This window comes from Ornithorhynchus anatinus, chromosome 8 (assembly GCF_004115215.2).
Source record: "Ornithorhynchus anatinus isolate Pmale09 chromosome 8, mOrnAna1.pri.v4, whole genome shotgun sequence".
Lineage (NCBI taxonomy): Eukaryota > Metazoa > Chordata > Mammalia > Monotremata > Ornithorhynchidae > Ornithorhynchus > Ornithorhynchus anatinus.
The window spans coordinates 21,482,061-21,502,139 of NC_041735.1; the positions used below are offsets into that span (position 1 = coordinate 21,482,061).

Here is a 20,079-nt window from a genome sequence, read left to right on the forward strand (position 1 = left end):
CCAATCAACTTGTGATCGCCGCTAGAAAGTCTGTCTCCCCCATTAGAGTGGAAGCTCCCTAAGCAGCGGCATGGCTTAGTAGATGAAGCACGGAGTTGGGAGTCAGAGGATCAGGGTTCTAATTCTACCTCCACCACTTGTCCATTGTGTGACCTTGGTCAAGTCACTTCTCTGTGCCGCAGTTACCTCATCTGTAAAACGGAGATCAAGACTGTGAGCCCCATGTGAGACAGGGATCGGGTCTAACCCGATTATCTTGTTTCTACCCCAGCTCTTAGGATACAGGAAGCGCTTACAAATACAGTTAATTACTCGATTACCTTATATCTACCCCAGCGCTTAGAACAGTGCCTGGCACAACATAAGCATTTAACAAATACCATTTTAAAAAAAAAAGATCATGTCTTCTATTGTGCCTTCTACTCTAGTGTGCTCTCTCAAATGCGCAGTACGGTGCCCTGCACTCAATAAATACGTACTGAGTAAGCACTCAATAAATAAGTGTTCGATGAATATGACTGACTAAATATCATCGTTTGATTTGATCGATTTGATCGTCTCTTCCAGGTAGGAATACTCAAAAGCTTAAGGAGGTGGCTGGACTCTTCCAGGCCACTAGAGGGTGGACGAAGAATTTGCAGCTGCAGCAGGGACGGTCACGGCTCCCTTTTGGGGACAATCGTTTCCTTTAGCGTTCACTTTCTCATTTCAGTTCCGGGTCAGGAACCACACTTAATGACCTCCTGTGGCTGTCACGCAGCTCAGGAATCCCCAAGAGGTCTCTGTCCCCAGGAAAGTGGCATCCAAGCCCTCTCAGACAGGAATATACAGAGGAGACACTCCTTGGATAGGGTATTCCTAGGGCTCCCGCCTCTCCTAGACAGTAAGTTCTTCCCCTGGTCTAAATTAAATCCCTGCCGCTGCAATTCCCAGCTGCCCAGCTGATCTTAGAGGACCCAGAGAGATCAGCCACTAGCACCCCCGGACACCATCCCACCGGGCTTTAGAAGGCCATAAAGTCTCCCCCTGCTCTCTGCCATCTCTGAGCTGCTTTAGTCACATCCTAACTGAGAAGGGCTCTCTTCCAAATGAGACTGGAGGAAAGGGGTGAGAATAAGAAAGAAGGAAAGGAAAGTTAACAGATTCATCACGGAGTGGATGGAGGGTGGATGGAGAGAGAGCAGGTAGATGAAAGGGAGAAATTAAAATGGAGCAGGAATTGAGTAGAAATGGAGCGTAACCCCCAGGTCCAGAGCTCATGGCGGAGGGTCAGGACACTGCCCAGGCAGCAATCCCAAGGAAGGGGGTCCTGCTCTTTACCGCTCGATGAGAGGCAGCTTGGCCTAGTGGAAAGACCCCGGGTCTGGGAGTTCTAATCCTGGCTCTGCCACCTGCCTATGTGACCTTGGGCAAGTCACTTCTGTGCCTCAGTTGCCTCATCTGTAAATCGGGGATCAAGGCTGTGAGCCCCACGTGAGACAGGGACTGTGTCCAACCTGATTATCTTGTTTCTACCCCAGCTCTTAGGATGTAGTAAGCACTTACAAATGCAATTAATTACTTAGGCGGTGAGCTGTGGGTGTGGGAGAGGGACTATGTCAAATCTGATAAAGTTGTATCTACCCCAGCACTTAGTATAGTGTTCGGCACCCATCAAGTGCTTGACAAGTACCATAATTAGTAATTATTCTTTACCACCCCCATCTGACCTCTGTAGGCAAACAATCTCTGCCTCAGATCTACATCCTCGGCTGAATGATGAGGTCCCGTTGTTGTCTGATGCAGAAACCACAGATCGAGGCTCTGGTTCCTAGGGACGGGGGGCAGGGAGACAGCCAGAGGGTGGGCTACAGGTCGGGAGCCACTGACTGGAAGTTCGAAAAACCAGTGAGCAGGGAGCCAATGAAAGAAGTCTCCACCCTCTGTGGATGGTCCTCTCCTACAGCCTCCAGGGTAGAAAAGAAAGTGCAGGCTATCTCCATGTCCTCTCTCCACATTCCTGGCTAGGGCAGAGATGGGTAGAAAGCTAATCTTCCCCTGGCTCATCGGTGAAGACAGGAAGAGGTCAAACGGGGCTGACCTTCCTGGCTCAGGAGAGCCCTGCAGACATGATAGGAGAGCCAGGGGTGGGTGGACAGGTGGATTGCTCTGTCCCCTGAATCAAGTCCTTCCCCTCAAAACAGGATTAAGGCTGTGGGTTCCTGTCTAGTACCGGAGCCTCTGGCATCAACTTTATGACTCCGTGTGGGTTGGGGTAGGGAGCTTTTCTGGGCTGAAGAGGTGGAGCCCGCCCCTTTCCCCGACCCCTTCGGCTCTGAGTGGGCTTTTTCCGACACTCTGAGGAAGTCCCGGGGTGGAGGGGGTTGCGGGGGGTGGAGGAGGCTCAGAGAGTGCAGGGGAAAAGGGCTGGAGAGAATAGTGACCTCAGGAGAAGACACCAGGCTTTTCTGGATGAAGGATTCCAAGGCTAAGGCAGCTTCTGCCTCGGGGGCCGAGTCCTCCAGTGAGCGGTCCTCCATCTTCTGGGGCTGTTGGGGAGACCCAGGACCCAGGTGGGAGGGATGGGGGGGTGGGAGAAGGAAAGAGAGACAAAGAGAGAGACAAGAAAGAAAAAGAGGAAGAGGAAGAGAGACAGAGAGAGGCAAAAGAGTAACAGAAACACATACACAGTTTCCTCACAGACTGGGGATCACATGGGACTGAGCTCAGCTCCAGAACTGACGGCCATCTTCCCCTCCATTCCTCGCCTTTGCCGACAGCCCCACAGACAGACCCTGGGGAACCGAGCTCAGGCCGGGGCAACCTGGCTTGATCCAAGTGTCTTCTCAGCAGCTTCCCTTCAGGTTGTCTCGACACGATTCCGCAGCCTCAACCGCACCGGTCAATCCACCCCCTTACCCTACTCCAGTGGATCTGCTGGCAGATGGAGAAACTGAGGCCCGGTGTGAGCCACTCAGCGGGCTCTGGCAGTGCCACCCCATGCCATATGGGCCACTCTGGGTGGGGCCTGGCCAACCTGGATGCTCCCTTCCAAGGGCGGGTCTGTTGCCGGTCTCCCGGAAGCCATCTTCCCATCCACTGTCCACCCGTGCCCCACCCGGCCTTAGCCACTAATCCAAGTCGGCTCGCCCCTATGACCCCACTTGGTCCCCCTCCCAGAAGAGACCCTCCCATCTCTTCGGCACACGGGGCCACACGGCGGACGGTCGATACTCTGGCACCTCTCTGGGACCTGCAGAGATTTGCCCTGCCATGAGGATGATAAAGGTAGACTCGCTCCTTGGGCCCCTGGCCTGCACCCGGCAGGGAGCCTGGGGCCCGGGCACTCTACTCTCACTCCGGGGCACCCCCAGCGGTGCTGGACAGGGGGCGACTGTCCTGGCATCTTTTTCTCTTGCCAAGTCTCCAGTAAGCCAACTGGGAATTGTCTGCAGCCGACACGGAACCCCCAAATCACCTTCCCACCCTGTTCTCCCGAAGGCGCAGGGGTCCAAACTGGGGTCACCTGGCCCCCAGCCAGACCCACTTCCCCTTATCACTGGCCCCCAACCCTGGTCCACCAATGCTCTGGGCTGGCGCTACAAAGACGTCACTGCCGCGGGGAAGATGCCCACGATCTGGCCGGCCCCCTCCCCTGACACCCGCAGTCACGCTGGGTCAGAGCCGGTTGGTCGGCCCCGTCTTCCTTCCACTGCCACAGCCAGACCTTCCCAAGTGCCCTGGGCAGGAACGGTAGGTAGGGTGTTCAGGACCTAGGGGCACATGGCGGTGTCGTGGATGTGCCACCATCAAGGGGGGAGAGCGAGGTCTTAGGCCCATCCCCTGCTCCTATCTCTCATCCTCTCCTGCCCACAAGCAGAGGAGCGGCCAGTGATGCCCACGTACCCAGCCCCCGGCCGCAGGAGCCAGGCATCTCGGGCCTCGTGGGCCCCACCCAGGCATGGACGGCTGCCAGATGGAAGGCCAGGGAGCCCGAGGCAGGATGCCAGTGCAGGCCGCATCCCGACCCTGAGACAGTCGCCTTGAGGACCCCCACCACTGCGACCCTCGTGAGTCCCCAACCCCGGGGGAGAACAGGGTGCGGGCACACACGTAGGAGTGGTTTCCCGGAGAGACGGGCCTCAGTCTTCCCCCACCGGCCCTTCCCCAGGGCCCTATGCGGCCACACCCACCTCGTGCGCCTTCTCGGGGGTCCCCTTGGGGGTCACCTCTTCGTGCTTAGGCGAGGAGGAGGCCGGGGAGGGCAGCCTCCGCTCCCTGTCACGCTCGCGGTGGATCAGCTTGCTGTTGGGCTCCTTCAGGGTCCGCTTGAGCTCATTGATGCTGGCCTGGTGCTTCAGCAGGACGTCCTCGGGCTTGTCTAGAAACTGGCGGCGGGGGAGGAAGACGGTTATGAAGGCGGGTGGGGCACTGGGGAAGCAGTGGAAACGGGAGGGGAGGGGATGCTCTGCCCCATTCGGAAGCACGGCGGGTGGGGGGGAACGGGGCGGTTCAGGACAGTGTCGAGGCAGGAAGAATCCTAGGGACGTGCAGGCCCTGACGAGACTTCCCTCCCTCTGTCAGAGCTGACTGGTTCCCTTCCATCCTCAGGACCCAGAAGTCCCCTTCTCCCCGCAAGGCACCGCAGGTGCAGCGAGGAGCAGGGCCCTTCTCCCAAACCTTTCCAGGTGCAGAGTTCCCTGCAGGGTGGAGCTCATCTCTCCCCATTTCCCCCTGAGTCTTGTGGGGAGACCCATCTGTGGTCTCGGTGGGGACACTGAGGTGGATGACACGACCTCTCGCCCACATAATAATGATTGTGATATCTGTTGAGCGCTTCGTGCCAGGCACTGTACTAAGCGCTAGCGTGGATACAAGTGAATCGGGTTAGATACGGTCCCTGTCCCATATAGGTGAGGGAATGGAGGCCCAGAGGAGTGAAGTGAATTGCCCAAGGTCATGCAACAGACAAGGGGCGGAGCCAGGATTAAAACCCAAGTCCTTCTGACTCCCCGGCCTGGACCCTAGCCACTAGACCACAATGCTTATCCTCTTCCTCTGGCCTGGAGCGCCCTCCCTCTTCATATCTGACAGATAACTACTATCCTCCATTTCAAAGCGTTTTTGATGGCCCATCTCCTCCAAGATGCCTCCCCTGACTAAGTCCTCCTTTCCTCTTCTCCCTCACCCTTCTGCACTTGGATTTTAATCCTTTTTTCACCCCTGTCTCAGCACCTCAGCACTTGGGTCCATAGCTGTAAAATTTATTTCCATTAATTACTGCCATCCTCTCTAGACTATAATGGGCAGGGAATCTGTCTACCAACTCTGTCATATTGTTCTCTCCCGAGCGTTTAATACAGTGCTCTGCACAAAGTGAGCGCTCAATAGAAACCACTGATTGACTGACTGGTCCATCACCCCTGGAAAAGGCAGCAACTGAGCAGCTTCCAGAGGCTGCGAGGGCAAACCTGGAACAACCCCTCGAAGGCCTGGTGTCTGAGAGCTCCACATCCTGTAATGGCGGTGGCCAGTCAGCCGGCCTCAGGTGACAAAACTGAGGCTCAGGAAAGAAGGCGACCAGCCCACGGTCTCAGGTCAGCTTATGGCTGCTGCAAACCCATCTGGGACAGAGGGGAAATTCCAAGAATCCCCGGGGATGGGAACCCCAAGCAAACAGTTTCCGGACGACTGGATTCGGCTGGGCTGGTGCCATTTCCTCCCTAGGGCAGTGAGCCAGTGTGGCCACATGTTCTCCCCGACTCCCAACACCTGCCCGCTGGGCCTCTTTGAGGGCTTGGACCCTGCCCCAGCCCTGCCCCGAGGCAGAAACCAAACAACAACTCAGGATCCTTCTTCTGACTGAAGTTCCTGGGGCAGAAGTGGGTGTGGACTTGGGGTATGCCGGGGGAGTGGGGATCCCGCCGAGGACTGCAGGGGCAGAGCAGACAACAGTCGGGAAAGGGAGACACAGACAGCGTTTTCCCAGAGCGCAGGCACACGCGGGGTGAAATGGGGGTGGGTGGGAAGCAGGGCTGAGGCTGGTGCCTGCCTGGGGCAGTGGATGAGAATGATGACCAAACTAGCTTCGTGGCATAGAAGATGCTGATGGTCCCTGTGAGAGTTTCCCCGTCTCCCGCCCCTCTATGAAAATCTGGCCACGGGACTTTTTGAGTGCATCTTGTACGCCAACGAGCACGGCGAATGGCTCCGGGGGAGCCGTGGGATGGGGAGGAGGGGGTCGGCGGACTGGGGGTGGATACAAGGCGAGATGCGGTACCTCCTGCTTGTGCCGCGGTGTGGTTTCCTGTTCCGGCTAGCGGTGCAATGGGGTGGAAGGAACCAGCAGGGTCAGTACAGTCAACGCATCAGAGATGCCCCTTTCCAGTTCAACGCTGGGTTGGCCAGGGTGGCCAGCCCCCGCTGGGCCAGTGAGAGAAAGCCAAGAGGCCTCTCGGGACCCCGCACCCACCAGTAGGGGTGGTGCTGTATGGCTGCAAGATGAGCTGGGGTGGGACGGGAGGGGGGGATATCACAGTCCTGCCTCCTGACTCTGCCAGCTGTAGTGGAGCTGGGTGAGACCCTCATAGGCAACTCCCTCGGGGTGAGGTCTTGGGCTGGACTGGATGCAGAGGGTTGGGGTAAAGCAGGAAGGCAGAAAGGGATTTCAGTAGATCCACTCATGGTCCCTGTCAATTTTTCAGATGTGGACAGAGTATCCATGTGAGGGGTGGACAGTGTGTGCATGAGTGTGAAAGAGTGGGTGTGAGTTGTATGGGCGGGTCTGTCCCCAGGCAAAACCTCCACCCTGTTTTGTGCTTCCAGTTCCCGGCCAGGAGTTCAAACCAAATGTAGGCTTGAAGTGCACAGCAAACTCTGGTCTCCTTCCCCTGAATCTCCGAGACCAGGCAACCCTTGCCGGCTCAGATGACAACTAAGAATTGTGGTATTTGTTAAGCACTGGGCACTGTACTTAGTGCTGGGGGTGGATACAAGCAAATTGGGTTGGGCATAGGCCTTGTTTCACATGGGGCTCACAGTCTTAATCCCCACTGTACACATGAGGTAACCGAGGCCCAGAGAAGTGAAGTGACTAGCCTAAGGTCACCCAGCAGCCAAGTGGCGAAGCTGGAATTAGAACCCAGGTCCTCTGACTCCCAGGCCTATGGAAGACACCACTGGCTGTTTCTGGTCCCACCCTGGCTTAGGGGCCATTCCCTCTGGGGGGCTGGGGTTGGGCCCCAAGATCATTCCCTTCTTGGGGATCTGAGGACCAAACTGCTGCCTCAGATCAGCACGGGTCCCTGGCCCCAAGGCCTTCTGAGACCACAAGCCCGGCAGTGCTGCCACTCTGCAGCCCTGGGGCCTTCCCCCCTCCGCTCCCACAAGGCGGGTAGTGTCTGTGCCCTGCCAGGAAGGGAAAGTTCAAGCCCCTCACCTTCAACTCTTTGATCTTGGTGGGGGTCTTGAGCTCCTCCTCCTCCTCCAACCCGGTCCTGGTCCAGCGGCCGTATTCGCCGTCCTCCTCCCGCCTCTCCAGCTCAGGCCCCGAGTCGTGATTCTCACTGACCGACGCCGGGCGGGAGAACTCAGCTTTCGTGGGGGGAGAGAGAGATGGGGAGAGAGAGATGACGGCCCAGTCCGTGTGAGGGCGAATTCTGATCCTGCAGCCCTGCCCCCTCCCCCACCCCGAGCCTCCTCCAGACAGTCTTCCCTGACAAACCTCTCAGCTCCCCACCCCATTCTACCACCCCTTCTGCACCTCCTCCAGACATGCGTCCAAAGCCTCCAGGCTCGTTGACTCTCCCCACCCTCTCACCCCACGCCATTGAAGCTAAGGTCCTCACACTCTGCCACTTCCCCTAGCTGGAACTGGTTGTGTGACTCTCTCCCTGCCTAGACCCTGAGCCCCGGATGACGGCAGAACCCCCGTGAGGCTTCCCCGCTGAGCCAACGACTACCCTGGGGCCCCCATCCCACCCGCACCTCTCCTCCGTCCCCGCACCCCGTCCCACGCCGGGGACCTACCTCCATCAAGGCTGCGGGACATGGTGTACCGTTTGCTGGAGGAGCGCTCGAAGAAAGGCGCGGGCCGGTCGATGAGGGCGCTGGCCTGGCGGGTCTGGGCCTGCGTCCTCCCGCTGTAGCGGAACTTGGAGCCCATCACCAGGAAGCCCTTGGGCGGGGGCTCCGGAGACACCAGCCTGCGGGGAGTGTGGCGGCCCGAGTGGGCGACAGAGATTCGAGACGGGCCCAGACTTTGATCCCCGCCAGCCACCCACCTGGTCTGCCCTTCCTGACCACGTGCTGGGCCCCAGAGGCCAGGGACGGGGACTCCAGCCCAGCCTGGGCTGGGCTGGTTTACGTGCTTCAGTTCCCTCCTCTGTAAAATGGGAATTAAGACTATGAGCCCTATGTGGGATAAGAATCGTGTCCAACCTGATTAGCTTGTATCTACCCCGGCGCCTAGGACAGTGCTTGGCACATAGTAAGCACTTAATACCACAATTCTTCTTCTTCTTATTACCCTAGATCCCTGGGTGGTCTGCTTGACAGTGTGTGTGGGTGGATGGGTGTCTGTGGTGGGGGAGGTGGTCTGATATGTGAATTGTTTTTTTCAGGTTATTTCCCCTCCCTAGACTACAAGTTCCTTATGGGTAGGGAGTGTGCCTACCGGCTCTGTTGTACTCTACTCTCCTGCTTAGTGCAAGGCTCTGCACACGGCAAGTGCTCAGTGAATACCACTGATGGACGGATCATCCCTTTCTTAAAAATCTCCGTCAGTACCCTGTTCCACTGCCTCTCCCTAATGCGGCCCTGGAAATGATCTCCTGCTCACTCAGCCGGGGCGAGGACTCGGGCTTGCTTCTGCTGAGCACCAGGAGAAGCCATGCTCTACTTTCTCAGCATGTTGGTGAGAATTCCCCAGGGGACCAAAATCAAGCCAAGACACAATACACTAGCTGCTTTCCTATATTCAATCAATCAGAGGTATTTATCAAGCACTTACTGTGTACAGAGAACTGTACTAAGCGCTTGGGAAAGTACCATACAGCAGGGTTGGTGAGACATTTCCTGTCCACATGAAGCTTCCAGTTTAGGGGGAGAGTTACAGTCTAGAGCGGGATAGGATACAATCTAGAGGATATTCCTACAATACCCATCTCTCTGGCACAGAAGACTAGGTGATTGGCCTGCTAATAACAAGAGTAATCATTATAATTGTAATATTTGTTAAGTGAAAGCAGTGTGCCATGCTTTCACAAGATACAAGAAGATACAAGATGATCCGAATGGACACCGATCCTGCCCGCTTAGGACTCACAGTCTAGGCCGGGGAGAGGACAGGTATTGGACCCTCATTTGAGAGTCAAGGAAACCGACAAAGTTAATCAGCTTCCCCAAAGTCACAGAGCAGATAAATGGCAGAGTCAGTCAATCGTGTTTATTGAGCACTTACTGTGAGCAGAGCACCGTACTAAGTGTTTGGGAGAGTATGATAGAACAAGTTAACAGACACATTCCCTGCCCACAGGCTTACAGTCAAAAGGGGTAAGAACCAGGGTTAGAACCGACGTCCCAACTCCCAACCTCCAGGCTCTTTCCAGCTGGTTTTCCACTCAATATATTCCGCTCGTCTAGAAATTTTCCAATTGATTGTTTGCTGAGGGTCTTCTCAGCAATCTCCACTAACCTAATCGATCAGCTTAATGACTGATCGATTATTCATTCTCATCACCCTTTTAAAGAGGGTCCAATTCTTTCTCCTCCCACCGGCTCGACAGCTAAGTAGCCTTCCCGTTTCCTGAAAGGTGGCCATTAGACCCTGCTGGATTGGACACTCTCATCTTTTTCACCAGATTTGGAATCAGCCCCTTCCCCAATTTGAACTTTGCCAGGCCCCTCTCATCCCAGGTACATTTCTGGTGATTTTTCTGGGAAAGATGGACATACAAAACTCATCCCACTCTCCTCTTTCAGTGTCATCTGTAATTGCCGTTCTCTCTCTGACTAATCTAATACGTATCACATGTCCTCAAGCACAGAACGCCCTTCGGTCTTACTGAGTGAAAAGCCTGGGAATGACGATCCTTTTATGTTCGGAGAAGCCACGGAACTTCTTTGGAGTAGAATGTTCCTCATAACTCCCACGGGGAGCCCTCTTGCCTCGGGCCCCAGTCCTGGACTAGAATCACGCCCGCCTCCTCCTCCTCACCTGAAGAATGTATGGTGCTCAATGCAAACCTTCCACAATCGCTTGGCGGAGCGGTGGTTGGGGAGCTTGAAGCCGATGGTACTTTCAAACTGCTCATACTGGAGACCCGGAAGAAGACCGGTGAGTGACGAGACTGTGCCCCCACAAGCCCCCACTAGCAACACCCTTGCACCCCTCCCGACCTCCCATCTACCGCACCTTTCCGGACTCTGGGTCCTACCGGTCCCCTCTCTGCCCTCCACCCGAACCACCTATCGCTCCCTCAATCAGAGATTTTGCTACTTCTGGATTGCCCCATATGCAGTGTTCATCATTTGACAGCGCCTCGACCTCTTCACGTGACTGGCACGAAAGACTGTGATCAGTGACCTTAAATCTCCGTTAAAGGAGGCCACCGAATCTCTGCTCGAGACTCTGGACAGGCTCGGCAGGGGAGGACCACAGCCACAAACAGCCCTTCCCACAGAGGGGATGATGAGTACAGAAGTAGAGGCCTACGTACACAAACATACACACACACACACACACACACACACACACACACACACTGAGAGCTGGAAACAGAGAGGGAGGGGGGAATTCTGAGGCAGAGAGTGAGGCCCCGTCTCCTTTTCACCTCTCTGCAGTGAAAGGCCAGAGAAATGGAGAGACAGGCTGAGGTGGACAGAGAGGCAGAGAGCCAGAACGAGAAGATGCCAGGAGGAAGGAGAGGGGGTTGGCCCCGGCTGAGGCGGGCTCGGCTCACCTCCCCGGGGCGGATCTTGATGTAGAAGTTGCTTCTCTTGTAGGAGATCTTCAGGATCTTGGGCCAGGCAAAACGGTTGATCCGCAGCCGGTCCCGGTAGATAAGGAGTCCGTTGGCACACACGCCCAGCATGATGTCGATCCCCTCAGAGTCCTGGGGAAGACCGCAGGGGACAGAGCGTAGGTGGCCGAGGAGACAGAAGACGCCCCCGCCTCCCGGCCGGCCCATCCAAAAACAGCAAGGACGGAAAATCTCAACCGGCAGAAGGGGCCGGACGCGGAGGCCCAGGCTGGGCTTTCTAGGCCCGCGGCGGGTTCCCCCCATGGCTCCCAACAGCTGGGACAGGAAGGGAGGGAGGATGCCCGGGTTTTCAGCTTCGTCCCGGACACCGGCTGCCAGCCCCTCCCATGAGAGGCAGATGGGGCAGTTGATGGGCCAAGGCGCTCCGGGCACCTCAGCTGGTAGACAGGGAGGAGAAATGCCCTAGGGAGCCTGTCCCGGCCTGTCGTAGCAGGACCCTGTCCCTGGGCGCTCAGGCAAGTGGGAGGGGTTGGGGTTGGACTCCCAGTAAAAATAATAATAATAACGATGATACTTGGTAAGCGCTTACTTTGTGCCAAGCACTGGGGTAGATACCAGTTAATCACGTTGTACACAGTCCCTGCCCCACATGGGGGTTACAGTCTTAATCCCCCTTTTTCGGCAAAGATAACTGGGGCCCAGAGAATTCACTTTGCCCACGGTCACACAGCAGACGTGGTGGAGCTGGGATTAAAACGCAGGTCCTACTGACTCCCAGGCCTGTGCTCTATCCATTAATCCATGTTGCTTCTCAGCACTGCAGGCAGGACAGAGGCAGGGCCTTGGAGCCAGGCTGGGGTCAAGATCCTAACCCAGTCTGTGAGCAATCAGTGCAGAGTAGGGCAAGGCAGGGCAGACCGTGGCTGCGGGCCCGGCACTCACTCCTGGAAGCCTGAATCCACAATGAGTGACCATCAGGTCCCTGGCATTGGGGCAAGCTATACTGCCAGAGCAGAGAGACCTCTCCCTACCCACCCCACCCCAAACCACAAAAGCCAGAAAACTGGGTCTCGGACCCTCATGGGACACGGGGATCCGCAGAGAAGCGTCCGGCTCCGGAGGGTGAAAGGGCAGATCCGCAGAGAAAAGGTTGTGGCCGAGTCCTGGCCAAACTGGGAACCCAAGACAATTTACCGCATCCTCCTGCTCCTGCCAGGCAGGACCTGGGGCGTGACGGAGGAGGAAGAATGGAGGGCTCGGGGTCGTGACGTGACCCTGCCACATCAGTGGCACGGCAGAGGCGACGCCCTGCATCCCGTGTCCCTAATCTCCAAGGGGCGCTGCCATCCAGGAGGACCATCCAGCGCACTGCCTACCCCCTTACCGGACGTCTCCACCACTGGCCCATCGCCGCTCATCCGATAATGTACCTTGGCATGGTGCAGGTCGACCCCATACATGGAGAGCTTCTTCGCATTCTCCAGGAAGTGAATTTCTGCTTCTCCAGGCGTCATACCCCTGAGAACATAAGGGCAGAACGATGAGGGGGCGGGTGATGCCAAGGCAGGGATGGCAGGAGAGAAGATGATGGTTGGGATTTTTTTTTTTCCGGATCAGGGGTATATACACGATAATCCAGTCCGCCAAAGTCCCTGTCCCCCATGGGGTTCACAGTCTAAGGAGAAGGAGGGACAACAGGCACTGAATCGCCATTTTGCAATTGAGGAAACCGAGGCACGGAGAAGTTAAATGACAGGCACAAGGTTACGCAGCAGGCAAGTGGCAGAACAGGGATTAGAACCCAGGTTCTCTTCTTCCAGGTCCGTGTTCTTTCCACTCGGATCTGCTACGTCTACCGATGGATAGCAGGGAACCGCTCTCCCCTCTGGAAGTTCCGAACATCGCTCAAAGGGCAGCTGGCCCAGGGTGTATGGGGAGACAGGCGCAGGCCCCACGGCCTAGGTCCTACTTGGCAGCATTTGACAACAGGAGCAGAGCCTGTCCTGACTCCTGTAGGTCAGATGGCCAGCTGAGGCCCAGGAAGGGGTTTTGGGGGGTGGGGAGAGGGGTCACTGGAGTCACTGGGAATGGGAGAGGAGCCAGCAGGGCCTGGCCTGTGGGTGCAGCGGACCTCTCACCTATAGGTCTTGTGCAGTTCCATGATCCGCTCCTCCAGCTCTTTGGTTTGGTTGGGGGCGAAGCGGAGCTCGCTGACGTAGTTGCCGAGATGCTCTTCCGGGTCAAAGTCTCCCAGCTCAGCCTGCACGGCGTAGGAGCCCAGCAAGGCGTGAGTGACGAAGGAGCACGGCAGACGCCCCGTGATGATGTCGGCCCTCAGCTGCAGGCACAGGTAGTATCTAGCCGGGGAGAGCAGGGGCGGGTACGGAGGGAAGGACCGATGGAAGGAAGGAAGAAGGAAGGGGTGGAAGAAGGGAGGAAGGATGGATCACTACTCTCCTTCCACTCCTCAGGGCTTTCCGTGTTCCAGCTGCATGGATCTAGGTCCAGCTGACCGGGTGGGGTGAGTTGGCACCTTGGAGATTGCTCATGGGCAAGCTGCCCACCAAGAAGGAGGGCAAAAAAAACCCCAACAAACAGGGGGGACCTCCACCCCCCTTCTCTCGGGGCTCAGCTTTACAAACAGGAAGTCCTGGGGTGGCAGCGAGCTCCTCATCCCTGGAATCTTAGGCCAGTGAGACCAGCGTAGGGGTCCAAACCCGTAGAGTCTGGCTCCCCACCTGGACCACTGGTTCGTCTCCCCTCCACTAGCTGAGCTCCCTTCATGGCACTCTGGACCCTCTGTGTTCCCTGCATCTAGGGCCACGTGGTTCTGTTGCCTCTAGTCCAGTTACTGGTGCCAACTTCAGGAAGGCCCTCACCCTCGTAGATCGGGAGCTGGGAGGGCAAGCCAGCTCCTCCACCTCCCCAACTGGCCCACACAGCTTTAGGTGTTGCCCATCCCGCTCCTCCCAGTAAGAAGGGGACTGGGGGCTCTCTATATATACTCTGTTCAAATCCAGTTTCAAGCTGGAAATAGGCTCCCTCCCTAGACCCTGACCACTTCCTCTGGGTGTTCCCACGGCTGGACAACAGTCCGCATTTCCTCCTCATGTGAAGTGTGCATGGTTGCCCGTGTCCAACTCCTCAGCTTCCCCTCCTTGTCTTCATTTTCCATTAGCATCCCCAGCCCCACCCCCCCCGGGAGCCACTGCGGCCCCACTGAAACATCGGCACCTTTCCACAAGAGCCAAGAAGCCTTCAGGGTTGTCTACAAGAACAGCCGTGAACATACTACACACACACACACGAGCAGCAGTGAGTGACTTCGGCGAGTGGCCGAGCCACGCCACCTGGCAACCCCTCACCTTGTGATGTCTTCAGTGAGCTGGGCCGGGTCTGGGGGGTAGAACTTGACCGTGAAGGCAAAGTTCCAGGGGCCACCTGGGGAAGGGAGGAGGAAGAAGAGGAAGGAATCAGGGCAGGGCTGAGGCACTGGTCCTCTCGGCAGTCCAGTCTCTCTCACGCTGCCACCCTGACTCTGCTCCCACTCTCTAATCCAGTCCCGGGTGCCAACCTCACCTACACAGGCCTGGAGCCTGGAGCGGCCATTGCTTCCCCCCACCCCCCACACTGACCCACACGGCTATTAGGGTTGTCCAGCCCACTTCTCCCAGTAAGAAGGGCAGCGGGGGCTGTTACCTGCCAGAGGCTTCTCAGCCCCATCATGGCGTCCTCAGCGCCAGCCACCCTGCCGACCGGGCGCCCCCGTGTGCTCCCTTCCTGCTTTCTCCCACCCTGCCACGCCTGGCTCATTCTTGCCCTACTGAGTTGTCCTGCTGTGCCCTGCTACTCCCTTGGACCACCTGGGGTGTTTTTTTAGGAGCAATTTATCTCCCCCGGTTAAGCAAAGAGAACAAGGTGCAAAGATAGGGGTGCGGCCACAGCCGTCCTCGAGATGCTCTCCGGATTTGTCTCCAGCCAATAAAACAAACATGAAACGAAATCTCAGCCTCGCGGTACCTTCAACCATCATCTCGGTCCCTGCATCGCCTGCCTCCCCGTTGTCATGGAAACAGTCTCAGTCAGTGTTTCCAGGGAGGTTCCTTGCCTGGGCTCACCGCCGAAGAGAACGCTCCCTCAGAGGAATGGTTCTGAGAGCATCAGTGTGGCCAGAGGATGGATTAGGGGAGGAGGAGGGAGGTGGAGTCCTTTCCCAAAATGCCCAGGGGTTCCCCCTCCCTCAGTGGGGCGTCCCACATTCTACGCCTTGGCCTGGGCGGGCCCTAAATCTGGAACGGCCTTGCTCTCTCTCCCCATGCACCAGACTTCTGTAAAAATAAGCCTTCCCTTTTTGGTAAAAGGAGAGCCCGAGGCAACCAATTACCCTTTCTCTTTCCCTCTGCTCCCCACCCCAAAAATTTAAATTAAAAAGGATTTTCACATATACTTCTCGCTGTGTATACGAAGAATGTCGTTCGTGCTAGCCTTACTTTTGCAAATGTGCATACATGTACATTCGACTGAATCATATAGTTGGATTCCCTGCTTGTACATATTTTCACGCATGTAAATATGTATGTATATGTATGCATTTCCCTGGTTGATCAATCCATAAATAATATTTATTGAATGCTTACCCTGGGCAGAGTACTGTACTAACTGTTTGGGAGAGTAGAATAGTTAGTTGTCATAACCCCTGCCCTCAGAGTTGACAGTCAAGCAGGGGAGACGGACACTATAGAGAGGATGAAGCTGGAAGAAATAAAGGATACAGTAATAGGTACGAGTGCTTGGGGCTGGGGCGAGTGCAACAGTGAGCAGAAAGCTTTTTGGTTTCTTTATGGTATTCGTTAAGCACTTAATATGTGTCAAGCACTGTTCTAAGCGCTGGGGTAGATACAGGTTAGTCAAGTGAGACAGAGTCCCTGTCCTATATGGTGCACACAGTTTAAGGAGGAGGAAGAACAGGTATTAAATTCCCTTTTTACAGTTAAGGAAATGGTGGCCCAGAGAAGTCAAGTGATTTGCCCAAGGTCACGCAGCAAGCAAGTGGCCGAAAGAGGATTAGGACCCAGGCCCGCGCTCAACTGCTGTTTCCCAAATGTTTAGGGCTGTACGGTGGAGTTGAAAGGGCAGTAGGGGAGAGCATAAGGTGGGGAGATTAGAATGAATCAGAGAAAGTCTGCGATGGGATTCCAAAAGGGATGGGAAGATCGGGAGAGCTGGGGTTGTCAGATGTGAATTGGGAGTGTTGGGAGGTTGTGAGCACGAGGGTGGAGACGGGAGAGATGAGAACGTGGACCGGTGGAGGGGAAAAAGCGTGTGAAGTGGGGTGGAGTGGGAGGAGTGGATAAAGAGGGAGACAGCTAATTGACCGCCCTAAAGTGTTGGGTTTCAGCTCTGACACGGGGAAGCATGGTCAGCCATTGGAGGTTTGTACGGAGACGTTTGCGGAATATTGTTTTAGAAAAATGATTCGGGGAGCAGAGCCATGTTTAGATGGAAAGGAGAGACTGGGAGGCAGGGAAGTCTGCGAGGAGGCTGATGCAATAGTTATCCCCATTAGAGGGCAGGGAACATATGTCTTGTCCTTCTGCTGAATATTCCCAAGTGCTTAACTGGAGGCATCCTACTCAGGAGGTACTCCCTACACACCATTACTCCTCCTGCTATAAGAATGTAGAACCTAACTACTCTCCTTTTACAATCCAGCCCGCTCCTCTAGTGCTAACCTTCTCACTGTGCCTCAGTCTCGCCTGTCTCGCCACCAACCCCTAGTCCACGTCCTGCCTCTGGCCTGGAACACCCTCCCTCCTCAAATCTGACAATTACTCTCCCTGCCTTCAAAGTTTTATTGAAGACACATCTCCTCCAATAGGCCTTCTCAGACTAAGCACCCCCTTTCATCTTCTCCCACTCCCTTTCTTCTGTGGTGTTGCCCTGACTTGCTCCCTTTGTTCTACTCCGCTCCCAGCCCCACAGCACTTATGTACATATCTGTCATTTATTTATTTGTATTGATGTCTGTCTTCCCTGCTCTACCCTGTAAGCTCGATGTGGGCAGGGAATGTGTCTGCTTGTCGTTACATTGTACTCTTCCAAGTGCTTAGTACAGCGTTCTGCACACAAGTGCTCAATAAATAAGACTAACTTGCAGTTTTTCAGGCGCTTAGGGCAGGAAACTTGCCTACTTACTCTACTGTACTCTCCCAAGCACTGAGCTGAGGGCTCTGCACACAGTGAGCTCTCAACAGAGACCGACTGACCGACTGATCACCACAGCTGCTGGAAAGAATCACTGTGCCCCAGACAGGGTGGGCGACAGGGACAGATAACAGCAGCTAGGACCAGGCTGGCACACTTAAATGACGGGGAGAGGAAGCTGCCTCCATCCTCACGGCCCCCCTCCCTGGTTAGCAGGTTTTCGTGTCCAGCTGAGAAGGGACTCCCCGGCCAGGGAACAGAGAGTCCGGGCCTCGGGACACCGGCAGCGGTCAACGGAGAGACATCGACTGGCCCCCGGCGGGAGACTTACTGCGGATCTGCTTCTTGATTTCCTTCGACGGATCCAGCCAGTTCTGGAAGAGAAGAAATGGCTCCTGAGATGGCAGAGGGGTGGGCGAGGGGGGGCCGGCACAGTATGGATTGGGGGGTGGGTGGGGGAGAGCAGTACGTGGGGATTGGAAGCCCCATTGGCTGAGGTGGAAGGGAGGAGCGCTGAGCAGCTCCCACCACACTCGCGTAATAATGATAATAATAATGATGGTATTTGTTGAGCACTTACTGTGTGTCAAGCGCTGCTCTAAGCACTGGGCAGATACAAGGTAATTAGGTTGGACGCAGTCCCTGTCCCACAAGGGGCTCACAGTCTTCCCTGCCATTTTACAGATGAGGTAACTGAGGCGCATAGAAGTGATGTGTCTTGCCCAAGGTCACACAGCAGACAAGTGGCAGAGCAGGAATTAGAACCCAGGTCCTTCTGACTCCCAGGCCCGTGCTCTATCCACTAGGCCATGCTGCTTCCCATGAACTTTCTCACATAAGGAAGGAGTCAAGCCCCAGGTCAGTAGCTGGGCCTGAATTGGGGGAAACCCAAGCAGGTGCTTATCAGGAGTGGTCTTGGCCCCAGCTTCTGCGGGTGGGGGGCTCTCAGGTCGTCCGTTCCCGACACCCACCCCCAAGGGGGGCAATTAAATGTTGCTAGGGCTGCTCCCGCAGGAGGGTCTCCCCACTGGGTTTCTCCAGCAACTCGCAAAAACTGGTTGGGTGTGGGGCGACCAAGCAAATTGGGTCCCCATCATGCTTCTATTTCTCAAGGTACTTTCTCATTCATTCACTCACTCATCCATCCATCCAATCATATTTACTGAGCATTTACTGTATGCAGAGCACTGTACCAAGTGCTGGAGAGAGTATAATATAACAATAAACGGACACATTCCCTGCCCATGAGCTCACAGTCCGTCCATCCATCCATCCGATCCTCTGAGAAAAGGAAGGGCAGGTGTGCTTATCGCCATTTTACAGCTGTGGAGACTAAGGACCCGAGAGGGTAAACGACTTGCTCAGAATCACCCAGTAGATCAGTGGCAGCACCAGGGCTGGAGGCCAGGTCACCCACTCACCTCACGACACCCCGCTGCCTCCCGATCTGAGCTAGGTGAGCCACCCAGGCCGGGGGCAAGTCGAGCTTCCTCTGAGATCCACACTTTGGAGTGCCCTAAAATCCAGTTTCAACACTACTGGACTGGACTTGCCCTCAGCGTGACCTAGGGGATGGGTATTTGGGGGAAAGGGAAGGGGACAGAGGGGTTGGGAAAACAGCAGAATGCTTTTGGGAAGATTGAGGAAGGCCCCTTCTCCTCTGGAGCCCCTCCTTTGCTCTCGCTTCCCTGGGCCCCATTGCCCCACGTACCTTCTGGCTGTCTGAGTCGCAGAAGGTGAGGCCAAAGTAGTCCTTCTCCAGGAGGTTAAGGTGCCCGCAGACCAGGTCAAACAGCACTTGGCCCCGGCCATGCTTCTGCAGAAGGGGAACATTCGCTGAGAACTAGGCCGCCTGCCTCCTCCCCTGCAACACCAGCACCCCTCAACCCCCAGCCTGGCCCTGTACTGCAGCACCCCACTTCCCTTCATCCCACACCACATATCCACGCACCCAACCCACCCCCACTCCCTCCTCAGCCCGGGTCAATCCATCCACCTGCATCTCTGTCCTCAATCCTTCCCTTGCTCATCTAAACATGCACCCTGCTGCCTCTTCTCCCCTTACTCTACCTCTTTAGGACTCCTGCTTCAGCTCTCTTCCAAGCCCCACCAGCCTACCACCTGCAGGGACTATCTCCCACCCCCTTTTTATGGAATTTGTTAAGCACTTACTATGTGCCAGGCACTGTATTAAGGGCTGCGATAGATATGAGCTAACCAGGTTGGACACAGTCCCTTTCCCACATGGGACTCATAGTCTTTATCCCCATTTTACAGATGAGGTAACTGAGGCATAGAGAAGTGAAGAGACTTGCCCAAGGTCACATAGCAGACAAGAACCCAGGTCCTTCTGACTCCCAGGCCCACGCTCTATCCATTAGGCCACGCTGTTTCTTTGCACTCCCAGCTGTCTGGAAGCCTAGCTAAAGGATGAGCCCTTCAGCTTCCCCAGCTGGTGGGTCTCCCCCAAATAGTCGCCTCTGAGGAGTGACCCGGGATCTGTTTTGACCCCGCTCCCTCCCCTCCGATGGTTTTGGCCGCCGGCTCCTCAAACCCGTCTCCCTCCCCGGGCCCAGGGGGAGATGCTTTCTCAGCTCTTCTGTGTCACGGCTTTACAGGGGACCCCAGGCAGGAGCCAGGGGAGTGGCAGATTCCACGTTCTGTAACACTACAAGTCCTCCCGGGATCCCACACCTCCGACCTCCTGCCCACTGGGAAAACCAAGAAAGAGAAATCCCCCGCTTCAATCATCAGGGGACAAGAGTTGGGCTGGGGGCAGAGACCAGGTGTCCAACGAGGACCCCTCCCACTGGGCCCATGTCAGAGCCAAGGTGCTAAACACAGGGAACACCCCACCGGGGTGCAAAATGGGGCCGTCTCCCCAGGGGAGCGACACGGGAGAAGGCCCGTACAC

The 20,079-nt window shown here is 56.0% G+C and overlaps 1 protein-coding gene across 1 annotated transcript in view; it reads right to left on the reverse strand.

The window, feature by feature from the left end:
• The window catches only part of EPB41L1 (erythrocyte membrane protein band 4.1 like 1), a 113,616-nt gene that overhangs the window by 19,583 nt on the left and 73,954 nt on the right, over positions 1–20,079 (reverse strand). The window contains 11 exon segments of the mRNA XM_039912984.1: positions 4,173–4,367; positions 6,260–6,295; positions 7,418–7,572; positions 8,008–8,183; positions 10,196–10,293; positions 10,941–11,093; positions 12,392–12,479; positions 13,100–13,318; positions 14,327–14,402; positions 17,497–17,539; positions 18,877–18,981. Coding sequence (XP_039768918.1) covers positions 4,173–4,367; positions 6,260–6,295; positions 7,418–7,572; positions 8,008–8,183; positions 10,196–10,293; positions 10,941–11,093; positions 12,392–12,479; positions 13,100–13,318; positions 14,327–14,402; positions 17,497–17,539; positions 18,877–18,981 — 1,344 coding nt within the window.